This window comes from Strix uralensis, chromosome 1 (assembly GCF_047716275.1).
Source record: "Strix uralensis isolate ZFMK-TIS-50842 chromosome 1, bStrUra1, whole genome shotgun sequence".
NCBI lineage: Eukaryota > Metazoa > Chordata > Aves > Strigiformes > Strigidae > Strix > Strix uralensis.
The window spans coordinates 18,415,944-18,436,123 of NC_133972.1; the positions used below are offsets into that span (position 1 = coordinate 18,415,944).

General features: G+C 40.1%; 1 protein-coding gene across 19 annotated transcripts in view; it reads left to right on the forward strand.

Annotated features, from left to right (window-relative positions):
* The window catches only part of ARPP21 (cAMP regulated phosphoprotein 21), a 204,345-nt gene that overhangs the window by 157,163 nt on the left and 27,002 nt on the right, over positions 1-20,180 (forward strand). For all 19 annotated transcript variants that reach the window (XM_074858134.1, XM_074858103.1, XM_074858219.1 and 16 more), the window contains 2 exons: positions 8-265; positions 7,872-7,998. In XM_074858134.1, the coding sequence (XP_074714235.1) occupies positions 8-265; positions 7,872-7,998 (385 nt within the window). The remainder of the gene's footprint in view (positions 1-7; positions 266-7,871; positions 7,999-20,180) is intronic.

Consider the following 20,180-nt stretch of genomic DNA (forward strand, 5'->3'; position numbering starts at 1 on the left):
CCTGCAGCGAGATGACATGACAACACAGTTTAACCAGATGAGCTTAAGTCGTCAATCATCAGGAGACAACCCCGAATCGCCTTCCGGTCCTGTGTACCCCTCGCCTATCTTGCAGCAGCCTGCCCAGCAGACGGGTTACATCATGGCTTCCCCAAGTCAGCAGCTTCCTCCAGGAGGCTTCACAGGTTCAGGTCCACCAGTGTCCCAGCAAGTGCTGCAGCCGCCACCCCAGGGCTTTGTGCAACAACCACCGCCACCTGCTCAGGTAGGCAAAACCTTCGCTGCCGCTTTGGCATGGTGCTCATTATAACATCAGAAAAGGAATATAAAAAATATTATTCAGACTCCAGATTTTTTTTTTTTTCCCCCTCTGGTAAAAGCTTAGCAGATTTTTAGGCAGCAGGAAACTTGCAGAGCTTCTATCATTTCCTGGGTTTCAGCAATTCCTTCCCTATCCTCAAACCATTTTCTGAACATATGTTCATACTCGAAGGCACATCTGCACATGAATATGAAGGAGGAGGGTGAGTAAATATCTGTAGTCCTTTTTCCCTGTATATATACCAAAAGAGCAACACACACATCAGCCCAGGTAGTCGTTAATCATATTTAATTGACTTGAACATGTGAGATGTCACAGATCAGTAATTTTAACTGTCTTCCTGAAGACTGATTATGTTTTACTGTTCACTACCAAACATCTCTACTTGTCTCCTGGGTACCTTTACAGAATATTGAAAGTGATTACTGTCAAGAAGTAAAATGCACAAATGACTTTCTGGCCCATTTTCAAGGCATACACTTTAAAAAGCCAAATTTCTTTATCCAATTATAGATAACTTCATTTAAACTCTACTTTAAAATGGTATTAATAGTATTTGTCCTGTTTTCATTTTATCCTTTGGAAGAAAATATATAAAAAATAAAGTAGAACTACTTCATTTCCTTTAATGTAAAAGTAGTGTAAACTCTACTGGTTGTTTGCCACTTCTTACTGAAAATCTCCAGTTGTGTTTGTTAATGGGATTCTGTATTGCCACAGTAATGGAGAATTTATACCGTTACAGTGTTTTAAGTGGGCTAGAGATCTAGTTAATTAGATCACTAATTAACAATAAAAGAAATCTGAAGACTACTGGATGCTCACGTCCCATAGAGGACTCTGATATCTGTAGTTTCTGTTGCTAGAAACTATGCAGCCATTTCTTCTGAGAGAAGTGAAGGCTTGCAAAAAATAATTTTTAAGGAGCTAAAGTTCAATGTAATGTGATTTTTTTTTTTTAAACTGAAAATATTGCAAGAAAGAGATTTCACTGTTTGCCAAATATAGCATAAAAAAAAAAAGGGGGCGAAGAAACAACCTGAAGAGCAGAATCCCCCCCCCATGAATCCGTCTCCTAAGTGAGCAAGTAGAGGCTGTCCAGGCTTCTCTCCTCATATACAACCCCTCAGTGCCCTCAGTGTTTTCAAGCACCGATTAATCAAACCTCACGACACTTCCAGTGAACCAGATAAATGCGAACACCTCCATTTTACAAGCTGTTCCCGCAGCAGGCCAAGCGATGCGTTTCCCAGCCCCTCCGGCCGGGGTTTGCCGCGGGAGCGAAGGGGGCTGCCGCACTGTGCTGCCTGCCATGGCGGGGGGGCACCCCGCACCACCTCCTCTCCCACCTCGGGGGAGACCAGGTTTGCAGCCCGCCCTGGGGTCTCTGCTAGACCCCCCCTCCGTTGACTTTGCAGAGGCGGTTTCTGCGGGTTTGGCCGCAGCTCCTGCCTCGTGTGGCTGAGCCTTCGTCACCTGGGGCGGGAGCATTGGATTTCACCCTTGCCTGGGCAGCTGGGTGCAGGGTTTTCTCTCAGGCTGGCGTAGTGTTACTTTTTGAAGCTGTTTTCCCTCATTAATACTGGCTCTGGTGCTACTGGAGAGGCAGATGAACTTCTTCAGGGGAGAAGTGATGAGGAGGTGCCTTTTCACATATAGGCTGCTGTAGGACCAGTACTGTACTGATGTGTCTAATGGCCGCTGTGTCTCTGTACCACAGATACGGTACGTATGGGCGTTTTCCTCCTACCTTGTAACAAAGTGGGAAGTTACCAAGGGCAGGAAAATACCTTCTGGGTTTGCAGCAACTTTGATTATTTCACTGGGGAATAGTTTGTCCTCAGGGGGTGTGGAAAGGTGAGAAATTCAGTGCTGTCAGCTTCCTCTGCATCCACTGCACCGTGTGCATCGTTCATCTCTAGCTTGTCACTATTCCAAAAAATCCTTGTCAGATACCTGTGTGGAAGAGGGTGCTGCGGGGGTCAGTCCCTGCTGCCCATGTCCCTATACTGTGAAAGCACAGTGGCCTTGGTCTGCTGGGAGGGAGAGAGGACAGCAGCTCTCTGCATCTGCATGCACAGATGGGAACTTCTGATCAATGTTTCAAGTTTTAATTAATTCTCTTCAGCCCTAGAACATGGCACGGTGGTTTGGATACTACTTGTAGCCCGTGTAGGGCAAATAGGGGATACCTCTTATAAAAAGATGAACAAAGCCTTGGGAAATGGTAGTTGCGATGCCCTAACAGCTCAGCTTTCTGTGCAGGACAGCTAAGACCCCAGCTCCCTGTCCTGCCCATGGCAAAACTTCACTGTGGCAGTGGGTATTGGCAATCTGAATCACCCGTTGCTCTTTTGGGCTTAGATGCAATAGCAAGGCTGCTCTCAGATGCCAAATCAGGTGGTCTGAGGCAGGCTTAAAAAAGAAAAGAGCAATGAAGATGGCAATGCATGAAAAATGTTATGTGATGCATTAATCAATGCAATGCAATCAATGTAAAAGCACTTTTATATCTTAAATGTTGCTATTGAATTTATACCGGTAAAAAAGAGGCTTGACTCTAATGGCTAATTAGTTCCTGAAAATGTGTTGCTGATAAGGTTCAAATAGGTTGTCTGTGGTACACGGTATGCTGTTGGAAAATAACAGTGAAAACTTGGGTGGATGTCCTGTGAGTATGATCATTTCCTTTGGCACCTGAAAGCAGGAGAAGTAAATGCTCTCCAAGCCTACAAACCCAATGGTACTGCATTTCAATTATTAGCTTTTGCATTAAAGTTCAATTAAGTGTGGCTCTACAGCTGCTCTCCAAGCTTCTCTCTCCCAGTCTGTATCAAAGCAGAAACAGACTGAGTTTTAAATGCCTGTCATTTCAAACCTAAGTAGTGGTGAGAGGACCCCTTGAGTTTCTTTTGCTGCTTCTTTCATCACAGCTATTCCCCAACTTGACAAGGAAGTAATGATTTAATAACCTGAAAATAATGATCTGTTGTTCAACCAATTCAAAAAAAAATAAAAAAAAAACCCAACACCCAACTGTTAGTGTGGGTTTGCTGAAAAGGACTTCAAGCATCAAATGCCTGTTTGCTTTCTGTATCACAAATAGCAAACATACAGCTTTACTTTCTTTTTTTTCTTCTGTTTTCAATTTTCTTCTCTTTCCGATGGTTCTTCTATAGCACTTAGGGACCCAGGCACTTCAACAAGGGTCCTCATTCGGTTTTTGCAGCACTTTTCAATGGTGCTTGTCATTGCTCTGCCTCTGCAATTGAAGAAATGGGAAAACTGCAAGTACTATGACAGGGGGAAAGGATATGCTCCTTTAAGTTATTTTCACCTCTGACTCATTCTTTCTGGGAGGTATACTGACAAAATAATGTCCAAGAATGAGATGGCATGAATTCTTGGAGAGTCTTGGAGAAGTAATACACATGTTGAGGGATTTTTCACCTGAATTAGTTGTGTCATCATTAATTTTAGCTGTCTCTTTGCAGAAACCCTCTCCTTAGAGACTCCATAGCTACCCTAAGACAGAATCTTTATTCATAACATGTCTCCTCTAGGAAACTTGTAATGAAGAAGGTTGGGTAATCACTGCAAGTGACTGGGTCTTTCTTTGATGATCTCAGAAAATGATATTCAACGACATCCTACAGTTGTTGTACACAAGCCATTTTTTTTTTACTGTTACTTCAATTCTTATGGGGGGGCGGAAGAAGAGAAAAATCCTTGAATAATGACTGACCCCAGTCAGTTAGATATTGGGAAGAGATGGTAGCTCCATGTGTCCATCCATCACTGCAGTTTCTGTTGTCTTCGCTCCCATTTATGCAACTGTAGCTGTCATTAGCAATAGTGTCAGCATCACAAATGAAGGTGTTTGTCCAAACCTAACTGGATATCAGCAATGTCAAGAGAAGGTAGAATACCTGTCTGATAGCAGAATCGAGCTGTAAGTTAGTAGGGAGAGAGTTTAGGAAAGTATAATCACCCTGAAAGATGTGTGGAATTCTTTTCCTACCATGAAGAAATAAAACAATATACCTGTGAATTTAAGGGATGCTATTAGAGAGCAGTCCAAGGGAGACCTGGCCTGGTAATGGGTTTCGAACTGTGTGTGGACAGAACAAAGCAGAAAGCCAATGCTGTATTGAGTCTCTGCCCATCATCTATAGACAAAGCACATTAGAAGGAGGAAAAAGTAATGCCTGTTCATGCCATTTCATAAGTATCTCTGAAGTGATGTGTCCAGTCCTGTTACAGTTTAAGTTAAATAAAGAAAATGCTGTATATGAGAGAAAAACCAGAGTGCGTTGGAATGGTCAGTCTACAAACAAGGAAGATATTCACCTTCAAAATAAGAATATCCAAGGGGGTAAGGATCGTCTGTCAACTATTTCCATGGTAATTATTAAAGAGGGGGGATTTTGTTCACTGTCAAGGATTAAGATCAAGAAACTTTTTTTTTTTTTTTTTTAGGATAACCATATAGCTGTGTTGGCATGCTTGTTAGTGCAGTGGAAACTTCCACGTTCTGTAAACGAAATATGTTATACAAACAAAAGGTCCCAGATGGGAAAGCAATTCAAGTACAATTTGGTATGTCAGTAGGCTGCTACAGAAATGTAATGTTTTTTGTTGAAGAACACATAAGCAAAGGTGTTAGTAACACTGATGTAGTGAGAAACTAAAAAATTCAAGAGGGTCAGAGTAGACGTAAGTGATACTTGTTATCTCTGATCCATCTAATTCCACTGTTCACTAAAGTAATATCAGAAAGGACAAATAACATGTTTCAACTACTGACGCAGAGATGTACTCAAGAAAATGAGTAACCACCCACACCCCTCAACCACGAAAGACCTATTTTATCCATGTCTATATTTTACGCCAAGCCCATCTTTTAATATCCAATCTCTTAAAAAACAAAACAACCCCACCAAAAACCAAACCTCTTCTTTACAAGTCATGTGTGCATGATTACCAGCAAATTCATCCATTAATCTTTAAAAGTGAAATGATTTTTTTTTTTTTACCCAATACTCCTACTATTAACATTTTTCAGATTGATAGATTGCACTGTGATAAGCTTCTAAGTGGGGTATATTACAAATGTATTCCAATGAATTGAGAAAATGAGAGAGAGGAAGAAAACCCTTTGACTAGCTCTGAGGTGTTACTTGTGTGCTAAAAATAAATATGTTTCCAAATTATTCTGAATCCTTCAGTGTACGTGTATGGTTTTATGCTAGGCATGTTCAACTATAAACCTCACTTCAAAACTGATATTCTTTAGGCTATGTTTTAAAGTTAATACCTACAGAATCTTTCCACAAGAGAGAATTCACATTGTTCTCATATGCTCGTGTATTTTCAAATATCTAGGGGCTTGTCTGCACAAGGAAAATGAGGAAGTCGAGGGTAAATCAAATAAATTTAAATCCTTTAAGTGATATTAAGCTGCTGCTAGGAGAAGTGAGAGTATTTCCACAGGGGTTTAATATCCTTTAATTTGTAGAATATGGTAATAGAAAATAAAGAATAGTTGAGAGGATGTCTATTCTGTTCCCCTGCTCCTAGGCAGGATCAACTACTTGCATTGACTTTACTTAGACTGAGTCTTCTTGCTTCTTTCAAGTCTCCTATTGTAGAGTCTTGCTGAGAGCTGTCGAGTTGCCACAAGATGAGTTTATCACACTAAACTTGCCTGATCCATGATTTACACTGCCATGATGTTTAAAGAATGATTTTGTACCTTAAATGTTTGGGTCAACTTTTCTATACCTTGTGGCTTTTTCTTTGCAAAGAAACAAATTCAGCATGTTTTTGTCCATTTTACAAAGACATTTTGCTTTTGTTACTTTAGTCTCTAACAAAACAAATTACTCCAGGGAAGGCTGTACCCATTAGGTGTCACTTGGTATTGTCTGGAGGGAGGACAGCTTGCAATGTTTTCCGATCAAAATATTATTGTTTTTCTGGTATTTGTTTGAATCTGGCTGATACTATCAGAGGGTGGGGGAAGAGATTTCCGTTGATTGAGAGAAAATTAATTACCTTGAAGAATGAATGGGTATTCAGCCTCTGATTGACAGGTGATATTGACTGACAGTCACTCTGGGTCAGTCACTTCACCAACGACACCAAGTCCAGCTTTGTTGATCCTGATACTTTTTCCACCACAGTTACCCATTCAGTAGTCTTCCACTTGCCCAATTAGCCATCCATTTCTTGCCTAGTCTTTTGTATCTATGCATGTTCTTTCTCATCTGACATTGTCTCTAGGAAAATTTCTGATCTCTCTTATGATATATACTCTCTTAGCAGTATACAAAAGGATACAGTTACCTTTACTCTGCTAATACTTTAGGGGTGATCAAGTTGAATGAACTGTTCCAGGGACATTTCCTCCATGCAAATAAAACAGGCAAAAATACTTCTTTTTTTTGTATGAAAAAAACAAAAGCATTTGGTATGACTCTGTGCGTATGTATAAGTAGGATAAACGCTACACGCAAGGAGAAAAAAAAAATTGTATGATTTATAAAGAAATGCTGACAGATGTGGCAGAAATCACAAGAGAAACAATGTTCTCTCAAGCCTCTGTCCCTCTGCAGTTTGTTGATACTGTATGCTGCCAAAATCTGTCAGGTACTTACAGGATCCACCGCAGCTGAAAATAAAAAATACTGAGCGCTTTGAACTTGCCAAGGATCAGTTGAAAACTGTTTAGTTCAAACGTCTTGGTAACGGTGGTATAACATGTAAAGGAAGAATCTTTAGCTCCAGTCACCCTCAAACGTCCATGTTCACCTAAGTGATAAGGTGATGTAGTACGCATTGCTCTATAATGACAATAATAATAGAAAAAAGAAGCCCACCAGCAGAACTTGCTGACTCAATGCCTACCCTCAGCTCCTGCAAGAAAACTATGACTGTTTTTTGAACTGTTGTATTTGCACCAAGTGTGAGAGGGTCTTTACAGGGAAATGTTCTTGTAAGGAAGGATGTAGCTGTTAAACAAAAGTGTGAATTTAATAATCGCTTCTTGCGAGCGTTAAGGGCACACACTCCCATCTTTCCCTCTATCTTGCTTCTACATATTTTTACTCCAGGCCATTCTTTGCTTCAAACTGACTATTTTCTCCAGAGTTCATTTAATGGTTCACATGCTGTCTATATCTATTATGTTGATATGGAAGGTGTTGTCTGCATCCATTTTTCTGCAGCATTTAATATTCTAATGTGATTTCTTTGGTATATGCATGTAGCTTTTTATGCATTCTGTGTGGTTTTGTCTCTTTCAATTAAAATTATTTTTCTTCTGTTTCTTAAAGTATTTGAGAAGAAATTTGGGCACTGATAGCCCTTTTCCTAGCAAAGCGGAAAGCAAGCAGCAGTTCTTGAAGAGACACAATGCACACCTCTCTTGATTAGTGTTACTACTAATATGCTTGGCTTCAACTCTTGCTTCCTTTCCAATTTTGTTTTATTTTGTAAATCTTTGAGCTTGGAGTTCGCAGTTAGCTGCTGTTCTCTTTCTTTGCAGATGCCAGTGTATTATTACCCATCTGGTCAGTACCCTACCTCAACAACTCAGCAGTACAGACCCATTGCCTCAGTTCAGTACAATGCACAGCGGAGTCAACAGATCCCACAGACTGCACAGCAAGCAGGTATTTACATCTGTCACTAGTTCCTTCAGCTGTTCACAGCACCTTTGCTGGTGAAACCTATGGGTTGTATTTTAATTTTGAATTTGAACAGCGGAGGAGAAAGCTGGTCACTGTTCTGTTTTTGAAAGTACAGTGAAAATTCACAAATTGAGAAACGCTTTGCTTGGAGATACTGAGGAATGGAAGAGTGGAGGTTGCATTCTTCATCACTGCTGTCCTGCACACAGGGCCGTGTCCTCAATATCCGTGCTCCATGTGATGGGCACAGAGAGCCAGGAGGGAACTGGTGTGAGCAGTCACATTGCATGTTTAAGCCAACCGTTGCCGTTTGTCCCTCATCATGCAAAGCCCCCAAACGTTTGTAAGACTCTACACAGTGGCCAGGTTTGCAGTGATACAGAAGGGGCCAGCCATGCTCCAGCACCTTCTGCTCTCCCTGAGCCTGAGGAGCAGCGAGGTGGTTCATGTGGTTGACGCCCATGGGGACCAGCTCCCCACAGCGATGTGCAGCTGGAAGGGGGGCCGTTACACTGTAAGAGAGTGAGTAGCAGGTCTCACAGTGAACCGGTCTCTTTTCCTGCTGTGTCATGCCACTCCTGATAACACCGGAGTAAGAGGGATGTAGGCAGAGTTGGGCTGGTGTGTGTTGGGGGAGGGCTGGGGTTGTGCTTGTGAAGGGGTCCTTGAATTTCAAAGGAATAAACAGTTCTTCTGGGTTTGGAGATTTTTTTTTTTTTAAAGCTGTTGATTGTCTGTTTCTTTAGTGCACACCTCCCCTCGTAGGGTGTCTCAAACAGTAACTCCAAGGTGTATGGGAGGGTGTTGTTTCCTGGTAGGCTTGCAATTACAGATGTGCCAGATAGGACAAAGCATTCATCATTCTGTCTGGGTTTGGCAGAAACCCTTCTGAATGGCAAAGCAGGTTCCCTGCAAAGGCATTGATACAGAATTCTTTTAAGATGAAAGTCAAGAGCCCAGACATGAGACACAAACAAGACTTATGGGATCATCCAGCCCATCAACCCGTCTCTGTAATGTGACTGCTAGCAATTTTGTTCACACTCTCTCAGGCGCTCAGGGAAACAAAGACGCAGCAAACACAGCTGTAACTAAGCAGTTGATTACTTTTTTTTTTTTTTTAAGCTGTTCTATGTTCTAATAAAATTGGTGGTGTTTTGGTTGGTATTTGCAGTGGCTGACTGTATCTGCTTTCATACCTTTGTATTTATACATTCCTGAGAGAGAAGAGGGTGAAATATTGCACAAATGTCATCTGTCTCCTCTAGCTTTTCCTGCTATGACAGTCTGGTACCAAATTTATTATCTCTATATAGTGGGTCTTTGAACCAAAGTGCAAATCAACTTAGATGACATTATCTGGGTCTACTGTGTTGTTATAAAACCATATTTATCAGTTTAATGCTACATCCATAGCATAGTGAAGATTATGGTAAATGAAGTGCACAAGAGGTGGTCTGAAGCACTTGAGTGATGTTCTGGAGAAGATCCAGCTATTTGATCTTGAGGAAATCCTAGTTTTAGAACATATAGCTACATTGTAGCACAAGAGCTGTTATGTTTGAGTACAGACAATGCAGAGATGCAAATGCTAATTTTGTTTCTGTGTTTACTGCATCGTTTTCCTTACATGTTTGGAAAACATGAGTCAAGGAGTTTGTGTAAAATCTCTAGCGCGTCAGTATTTTCCTGCAATTCGCTCTTTCAGCTGCCTGCTCAGTTGGAAACATTATTCTTATGTCTTGTTTAAAACTGAAAACATTGTGACTACAATTTAGACTCCCTGCTGTGGCGATGATTTTAAGCATTTAGCTATTCTCAGATCTTGAGACTTGGCTGAGAACAGATTCCTCAAGCTGGTTCATCTCTTTGGGCTCAATACATCCTTCCCATAGTCATCATCCGAGCGTGTGATAGGTGTGCCAGGAAGCAGCTTGCAGTTTCCTACACGTCTGTTCTTAGAGATGGTATAAGGATCATTCGAATTTATGTTCCACTACATCCCTTGGTATTGGAAAATACCTCTCTTTCCAAAATGTCATGTAATTTATACTAAAATAAAAGAGATATTAAAGTACAGGAAAGCATAATATTTATGCTACAGATTTATTGCAGGAGGTTCACTGTTAAGCACTGAGACACCAAAAAACCAAATGATTCAATGATGGTTTCAGGTGGTTTCGTGCCCAGTGTCACTGCATCTGCTTTTCTTACCATCAGCCTCCCCACACACATATATTTTGCTCCTCACGTGTCCTGTGGCCTCAGCCCACCTGCAAAATCCTCATCTCTTTTGGCTCCTCTTCGATGCCCAGTAGCTGCTTGCTGGGCAGGAGACAGTGTTTTGCCACTGTGGCAGTTTGACTGGTGGCACCTAAACAGGGCAAATAACTGCTAGCTCGTACTGCTGCCTTTTGACAGTAGGGCAAGTGAGCTGGGATGTTCCTCTCCTCTTTTGAGCCACCGATTTTTATGATACTTTAGAAATGTCATGTCTTTGCAGCTTTCATCTCTCCATCAAAAGCAATAGAAATTAGACGATGAACTCAGAGCATTACTCTGAGTGTTGTTTGAGGAAAACTGGCAGAGTAATCACACTCATTTTTCCTTCAAAAACCAGTTTAAAAAAACCAAAACAGAAATACCAAAAAACCTTTTAAATCTTGCTAGAAACTTGTACATGACTGGGAAATAGCAATCAACAAGCGAGCATTTCAGACTGCAGTTTTGCTTCCCATGCAGACTTAGCTTCAGATCAGCGCGTGAGCAGATTTTGAAGGAGCCAGGGATAACGAGGGGCAGGAAGATGAAGACGTGAAGGACAATAGCACTGGTGAAACAGAGTGCAGGTCAGGAATATTGTGGATGGGAAAGGGGAACAGATGGGATGGAGGCAGATGAAAAGATGATTTCTGAAATTGTTTCCCCAAAGACCTTGCAACACTTGCTGCTGCTTTGGAGAGAGGATGGCTGTGGTGGAGGCAGGCCCGTGGGAGCCCGGGCTGTCTGCCTGTACCTGCTGGCTGGCTCATATGGCAGCGTGAACAGGGAAACAGCCTCAGCCTGGCAGCTCAGAAAATGTTTTATTAAAATAAAAAGTTTGCCTGCTTGGAGGTGCTTATGGCAGCTTTCAAAGCAGCAGCAAGGAGTTCAAATCTTACTTTCCCCACTTAGGGCTGCAGAGGTCAAAGTTTGATCTAATGCCAGCAATTTGTTTTCATTTTTCTTAGAAAAGGTCTCTTCAGGAGCAGAGCGATATTGATGACTTTCACAGCAAACAGCTAAAGTAAAATGTCAGCACGGCATCTGTGGTGGCTAAGGGAGCCTGTACTCTCTTGTGGCTCTGGGAGGAGAGCAATATTAAGTTAAAATGGCTCCAGGGCAGGAAAAAAGATGAGCTCACCTAAAATTAGATTAGAACTCTGACAGCAATAAATCATTTGGAGAGAAGGATGAGAACTTTTTTGTGTGTTTATTTACCTTCTTTATTATTTTTCTTCCTTAAGTGCTGGCTTGTACAAGAACATAAGTGACCCATTTCTGGCAGAAGCCTGGTACAAAGAAAGTTGTCCATGAAGATTTTATAAAAACCTCTGCCATTTGAATTATGTTTGTTTCTGTTCAAGCCAAAATGTGATATCTGACAGCATGGTATCGTGGTCTGTAAACAGAAATACTTTTATTTCACTGAGATACGTGCCATTGTTGCTCCTCTTCATTCTGATTCTGCACCATTTTTGTGTCCAGTCCTGCACAATGCAAAGTTTTTCAAAGTGTTGCTGTTGAGTGGGGCCAGGGTCAAGCCAGTGTCTGTCACACCGTGGCATGCGTACAACATCATAAGTGGATTCTTAGGGTGTCTTCAGGCAGCTGTTCGTAAAACCAGCATGGTCATTTTTCAAACTATTTGTGTATGTTGATATTGCTCATTTCTGCACTCTATAACAGATGATATTTAAGATAACTGTGAAATGCCCAGTTCTGTACCACACAGAAGAAAATGTTATTTCTGTATTCTTATCTAGCAGTACTCTATAAATTGCACGTCTAGCATCATCAGTATTTCATTCTTTAGTAATTATCTCTGTATTGATAGTTTTGAAAGCTTTTAATCCTAGTTATTGTGCTTGAATAGAAAAATAGAGATCTATCGATGCTAAATCGGTAATGATTTGTATTTAATCGTGATAGAAGAAATCAGTAGTGTGTTATTTTATATTTGTGCCTCTGTATTTTATTTCATTATAGCAAGTGCTGTGCACTTCAAGGATTTTTCATCTTTAAAGTGCTTCATAAACATGAGCTGGATAAGTACATGAGTATTACTTTGGGATATGCAACTGTTCTTATTGCCATTCACAAATGAACAAGCTGCAACAAATTACATGATAGTTTCCTAGTCTGGTTCATTGTTGTATGTCTGCGTTATGTGTTCCAGATAATTTCAGAGTGCAACAGAAATTTTATCGATAAAATAATATTTTGATTCTTGTCTGGGCCTCGTTCTAAAAGGCAGTTAGTTTGGTTTATCACACAGTTGTAAGGTATGAATCTGTGGTGTGTGTTTTGCATCAGTAATGAAGATCATCTTTTGAGGAAATTCAAGCTAAGAACTACATTATTTGGTTTCAAAATCTTCCACCCAAAAGTTTACACTATAATATTTCCAGAGAAAATAAGATGGTATTTGGCATAATTGAATGGTCTGTAATTCCTGCAATTAATGTAATGATTTTAGGATTTCTCATACATTTGAGAATCAACAAATGTTGCTGTTGTTTCAGTGCCCAGATAGCATGAGAAGGCTCAAATTGCATAGGAAATCTCTGCTTTTTCCTAAAAGCAGTATAGTTGGTTGTGTACAGTAGGCAAAGTCGTTATATGAGGAAAGTACATATCTGAACACTGTCTGGGTGTAGAATCCTTTCTTAATAAGCATACATGGATCTTCTGTAAACAGCAAATGTTTGTCTTGAAGGAAAGGTAATATTTCTGATGGAGTACTGTATTACTAGCCTTTACAGCTTCCAGTAAGGAGAAGGAGGTAATTGTCTCTTTAATGCATCTCTGAAACAAATTTTAAGCGAAGGCAAAATGTACCTTAACAAGAGTCCATAAATTTGTTTAGGTAGAAATCAGAGTCAAATTGACAATGAAATACTGAATTTTTGCTTAATTTAATCATTTAGGTGTCAGCATAATTGAAGAGTGTTATCTTCAAGTCTCTTTCATCCTCTTTGTCTTCTGAAAGCATTTGTCACTATAAACTGATACTGAGAGGGGAAAAAAATGGGGGAAGGAAAATGTGCAGCACTAAAAAATATTGGTTTGTTATCATGGTCATTAGAGAACCTTATAAAGAAAGATTGCTGCTTTCTACCTTCATTAGCAACCTGACAGGAGCTCATGGTCCATGATAGATTTGTTTGCATAATTCTGTCTATAATTTCTGTGCTTATATAAACATAAACAACTTCAATTTTTAAGTATCTAATTATCTGAAGAAACTATTTCTCCAACGGTAATTGCTTACTGCACTACTGAAACAGATTTGTACTGAGGGTGTCCATCTGTGTTTAATACTATATTTTTTTCAGCAGATACTGCTGCTCCTGAAAAGCATTGCAAGGGGTGTGTGTCTCATTTTTACAGGGTCCTGACAGGAATGAGAGGGACAGAGCCCTACTGTTTTAGATACTTAAGTGTAGTGCTGCATTCATTAATGTTGATGTAAGGCTTTGAAATTCAGAAGCATTTTATGAAATAGTAGGGCCTGGTCAAGGAGTTTGCAGCAATTGCAGTAGGAGTATTCAAAATTGTGATCTTGAAGTGATCCACACTGATATTATTAGTTTCTGTCCAATTACTTTATGTTTAAGTTGCCCAGAAACTTAAAAGTTTTATATACAAGCACTTTCATTTGGACAGTACTGTCTCAGATGAAGAGAATCAGCGCTCCTGCTGCCAGCTGCCTGAGAGACTTCTGGTGGCTGTGCCATGGAAGTGCCTGTAGCAAACGTAGGGGACTGCTCTTCAGGCTTATGCTTTTTTTTTTTTCCCCCCCGAAATCACACCTGGAGAAGAAGGAGCCCTAATTTTTTTTATTTAATTTTATGATCTGGTTCCAACTTGAGGCACTCCCATGGTATGAGAAACACGGATGCCTTGGTCTGAGAGGGTTTTAGCCCGTGTTGTGCACTGCAGAGGTAGTGCTCACTAGGATCTCTGATCTTCAGGGTTGTTTTCCATCTTTCTTGCAGTGATTTCTTTAAAGGTGTGAAGGAACAGAGAATTAAGCGCATGAAAAAGAAGGGCATAAAGCAAGAAACTCGCTTAGTTCTGATTATATATTTTATGTTCTTTTTTTGCAAGTTTAAGGTCTTGCTTTTATAGTATTTCACTATTATATATGGTGAGTGGTTAAGATTAGCTCCAAGACCCAGGATTAGCTCCAAGACCCATCCACCTCCTCAGTGTTTCCTATTAACTACCCACAGGGATTTTTCCCTGGATTTCATTCCTCTACTGCTGGAGAAGGATTCTGTGACTGAATATTGCATTCAAGACTTTTCAGAAGCTTACTGAGAGAGCCAGGACTGGGACTTAAAAGTTTAAATTTCTAGTCTTAGAAACTAAATCCTGTTGTCTTCTAACATTAAGCAATAGTGCTGCACCAGTACTGAACCAGTGTTCAGCTTTACAGAATATCTGTAATTTAAATTAATAGCAGAATTAATACTCTCACACTCCCTGCAGCATACTTGATTCTGAAAATTAAAAGGCAAAATCACTTTTGTCAAAAAGCTTTGTTCTTCGTCAAATGACTTGTTTAATTATTCAACATTCACACCAAGAGAGAGCAAATATTGAGGGAAGAGAACACCGGTAGGCTCAACAGCTGTAAGAGTCTTAAGACAGGCATTTATTTGTGGTTTTCTTTCAAGGCTTCTCAAGTTTTGAGAATTGACACTAATTAAAATCTAAGCCATTTCTGACAGTGTTCCTAGGGTTTCACACTAAAATACAGATTTTTTTAATTACTTTTTTTGTAGAGAATTAGTATGTGTTAATCTCATGTCAGCTAATGTACAGGAGCAAGCAGAGAGAGAAGAGATTTTGAACAGCATTGTGCAGTGGATAGGACTTCAAAATAGCCTCTGTAAAAATTGCAGAGGCCACGCTAAGAGTAGGGAGCGCTCTAAAGTATTCAACAATGTCTACAAAGAATCTTTGTATTTCCGTCTTTTCTTTGCCAAAAAGAATCATACATCATCTCTATTGCTAATTCTGTGTTGGATCAATGCACAGTGGTCCGACTTCTTGTGATGGAATTTTCCAACACTGAATAATTGAGAGGTTTATATTGTAGTCCTTGAGAGCAAAGACAGATTTCATCTTTTCATTTTTTTAAATTTTTTTAATTTTTTCTTTTCCAATACCATCCTGCCATTGCTAGAACTAGTGGAGCCTCACCATTGACAGAAATGCTAGAAGGCCTCTCTGGAGGGGCAGAGGCCATCTCCAGCTCCACTTCAGGTATGCTGCTCACAGTAGGTCTATAGGCTGTGGGGCTCAGTTTTGTAACTTTCCTGCAGATGAGAGCATTCAACGGGATGGAAAAGTACAGGAGGGCTTTAGGGTCTAAGCTAGTAATTGAAGAAATACTCCGAATGTACAGCAAAGATCTGCACTGCAGAGGGTGGGGCGGGTGGGAAAACTGTTTTGCCTTACAGTTGCTATTGATTGAGAATTTAAGAATCGAGCACACTTTGCAGTTGTAAAACTTAATAGAACATATTTAGATTGAACTTAATAGAACTTATTTAGATTGGGATGTGGCAGAAGAAATGCATGTGAGTATGAGCTGCCTGGAAGAAGGGTCGCAGCATGTGTTCAGTGTTTAGGGCAGAGGAACTCAAGAACAATGTCCCAGTAACTGAAGCGGTGTTCTGCTGACCAGCCCTGGTATGTTAAACAGTCCCAGTGCCTTTACCTGAATTTTATTCAACCTTTGTTACAGTCAGTTATTGTTTGCCTAAACTGTCTGCAGAAGCAGCATCCCTCCCCAGTTGCAAGGACGTTTTCATTTTGACTCACCAACATTAGATGTATAGAATGTATGCAAGTGAGCAATTGTCTTAATTTCTCTTTTGTTTGTTTGCAAGTGAAATAAGACTGGTAGTGTGGTGTGTGAAGGAGGCAGCTCTTGAGTCTTCCCAAAGAATGGAACTGGTTTCCTTAGCAACAGGCAAGGATATGTGATACCTCTCCAAATAGTTCTTCACCTCTTCCCCAGGTCCTGCTCTCTGTTGCAGCTCGCTCATTATGCACCAGAGCAGATAGCATTCCTGCAGCATGAGCTAATTGTAATGCGTGATGGCTGGTAGCTGTCATTGGTATTGGACAGAAAATAAAAAAAATTGAATTTGCTGTCTGAGTGTCTGGTTCTAACAACAGCTTGATTATTTCTGTTATTACTAGTGATACATAGTCTCTGCTGAGGTTTCACTTCCAGTGGGTATCACTGGCATTTATCATTATGAATGATAAGGATAAGTGCAGGTTTTCTTGCTGCAGACTCTTGGTGAGGGTTCCTTCATGGCTGATAGGATGTAGACTGAGAAGGGAAAAAGAGGTAATTCTTTATTCAGCCGTTGCTGTCAGTCTAAAGACCTAGCTGAAAATGTGAGTCATTTTATGTTAATTCACTCCAGAACTGACAAATAGAGGTTGGTTAATACTATTCAGAGCTTCTGCTTCTGTTTATGTGCTCGTGGCAAGACATGACTATATCCTCATCGGTAATGTTATTTTCAGGATGGAGAGACAAACAAGCACACTACTCAATATGTTGAACTGTAATTCCTTTTTACACAGTGTTTTTTTAGAAGTTTGAATCCTTAACCCAACCATACCTGAATAATGGAAAGCTAGATAAGCTTTTATCCCAGTTTATCTGGAACAAGCTGAGATAAGAATTAATTTAACACAGATTTTCCTTCTGTATTTTTACATATTTAATTTTTATTTTCAGTGTAGTTCCCAGGATCCTAATGTCTTAATAACAAATACAGTCTTTTGAGTACTGTCATACAAGCACTTAAGAATAAGGAAAGGAAAAGAAACCATCTGTGCAGTAATGATTTTTGTACCATAGTCATACCAGGGAGCTACAGCTAGCCTTGGGAGCCCTCTGTGTGAAAAACTGTATATATAAATGTGAAGAGATTTTCTCTTTCACTCTTGGGACCCAGCATAGAGCTTGCATCCAGGGCTAAAAGAATATTAAGGTAGGCACTGTGGTGACTGTCCAATTCAGGGCTCTTGTCCATCTCTAAAAAGTTCCGTAGACAGCTTATGTAAATCAGAAAAAGAAAGAAAAAGCTTTTACTGTGGCAGCTGTTCATTCATTCACTACCTGTAATCCATTGGGCACCCAAAGTTCCCACTGACTGCTTAAAACAATAAATAGCTTTTGGGATCATACATGTAGGATCCCTATGTGTCCTTTCTGAAATATCACTGCTTGGAATAATCAATGTTTTTGCAAGTGTTTGAATTTCTCATTATCTTCAGTCTTCTTGTTCCTTGTATTCGCTTATACAATGAAAACCAACAACCATCACGAGAAGTGAGTCGTGGACTTTGCCTGTAAATAACAGCAGTCTTTTGCATGTTGTGAATCATTTCTTTCTGAAACACCTCAGCCCTGTGACATTACTTAAGAGGAGGAAAAAAAAAAAAAAAGCAGCCATTTCTGAGAAAGCAAATATTTAGGCTATATATATGTGTCCTTGCTCTTTTTGTCAGCCTGTGTTATCAAAACAATTTATTATATGCTTCAGCACTGTCCTCAAGGTTTCCAAGTAGCATGCTGGTAAAAGAGAACATCTTCAATAGCATCTGCTCAACAATGCTGCATTTCCAGTTTGCTCTTTGTTGAGAGCTACCTTTCATCAGGTCTGCAGGAGTGCAAAAGACTGGATTTTTACAGGTCCTACAAAGGAAGCTCCACAAATTAATTTTTTAAGGTTGCCAAGTACCACTTTATAGAATAAGCAAAAGAGGGGAAATATATTAAATTATAAGAAGCAATGTGCTACTTCAAAATGATTGCTGCGTTAATAGTTTGTATCAAATGGCAATTTTAATTCTGTCTCTATTGGAGAAATAGAAAGCAGTTAATCTTTTGTAGCACATTGTGAAAAATAAGGGCTTAAACAGGATGTCAGTGAGGCTGTTCCTTCACTTAACCTTGAGCCGGGCAATAAATAATTATAAATGCAGCTACATCGCAAGGCAAAAGTAATTTGGTGAAATAGATTATCATCTAATGCAGGAATTAGAAATCGGAATTAGGTTTCCTGATGTTCTTTGTTCCAGAAAAGTATGAATTTGCCTGTGATTTGTGTGTAAAAGAGTGGAGCCGGTTTTACAAAGCACCTTTTATACCCAAGCTATCACCAAATGATTTGTATTGCAGTGCTGGCATAGGCAAATGCTCTTACATGCTCTCAGCTATAACTCACATAGAGGTTCTGATGATAGGACTTGTTTTATGGAGGGAGAAGGTGATGTCCAAGGTGCATGGGTGTATTAACATCTTTTGAATAATTTCCTGCTCATCAGTGCTGCCTTCCACGAAATTCTCGGTGGTACCACATCATATAAAGTTTCTGCTCCATCGTGGTGAGCTGCTGAGAAGACTAAAGATAAGAGTCACAGCTGCTTTACCTTGAGCCTCTCTCTTCTACCTATGCAGCTTCGGGGGCTGCCTTTCCCCTCAGTGTCACACTGCTCTTCCTTACAGCTCCCATGCATTGCAGATCTCAAAGCAGCGTCGCTAACCTCACTTCACCTCGGGGCTTTTCAGCCAACTTGGTGGAAGCTGGTCAGTGAAAGAATCAATGAGGCACATATACTATGGGTCATCAGTTCATATCGTGGAGCAGTGTACAGGATGCTCTGATAAGGAGAGGTGAAGGATGTGAAAAAATAAACAAACACAGGAGTGAGAAGAGCTGTATTTTTCTACTCCAGAACTGTGCCACAGCATACTGGACCACTGGAGCAATAGGCAGGAGCCATTCAAGCTCCTGACTAGCTCCATAAAAATGGGAAGCCATGAGTTTGTCATGTCAGGGTCATGTTAAGGAAGAAAACATTCCTAAGTAAAATAAAACAAATATTGTTCTGCTTTTCCTTGAATCGCTCCCAGAAATATGGCCTTGCAATATAAGAAGCTTGTTCCTAGGAAACATAGCTAGCAATAACAGTGGGTTTATAGGGCATTGTTGAGTCTGTGCACTGGTCCCACTAATTTCATGGAGATACCATATGTCTGCAGTGAACCATATTTATGCTTCTATGGTGGAAACTTCACAGTGATAAAGACTCATCTGCTTTTATCCGTTTTGTCTATGTGTTGACAGTGACCTATGGAATGTTTACAAACTAAACTGAAGAGATTTCTTAGTTTTATAAAATGTAAAAAATAAATGTAATGTGCAGTTGCGCACACAGTCTTCATTTTTTCTATGCAAATTTGAGTCCAACCAAATGGCTACAAAGGCTGACATGGTATGCTTCAATTAGAAGTTAAGGAAGTGTAGCGTGTACCTTTTTTTTCCCCCTTCCCCCCCCCCCCCCCCCCCCCTTGATGTATTTACATGTTACATTATAAGGAAGAAGTGGAAGTGCAGAGCTATTCATTTTTATTAAGAGTCGTGGTCAGGTGAGCAGTGTGTGGTAGGACTGAGTCTTTTTAGTTCTCAAACAAATCAGTTTTCTGACCAATTTGAAGCCTGCAGGAGGGCACAGTTAGTTCAATTTCTGTCTACTCATTCTACTCAGTCCTGATTAATATGTTACATGAGTTTACAGTGGTGTTTGAAATGCATTAGGCAGCTCATTTCTGCTATTGTATGGCCCATTGTTTAAATATAGAATGATATGATTTATTGGAGAAACAGGTGTGGGTACATGGAAATACAATTTGCCTTAGAGAGTTGTTTCTAATTGACTAGTAAAATGCTGTTTCTGAGCAGGCCATAATTAATCAGCAAGAACTCTTTTCCTGAGTTTCCTTCTGTAAATGAACAGACTCAGCACATCCATCAAGTAGAAACTGAGAAAATGAGAGGGGGAAAAACTTGAGTCTCCAG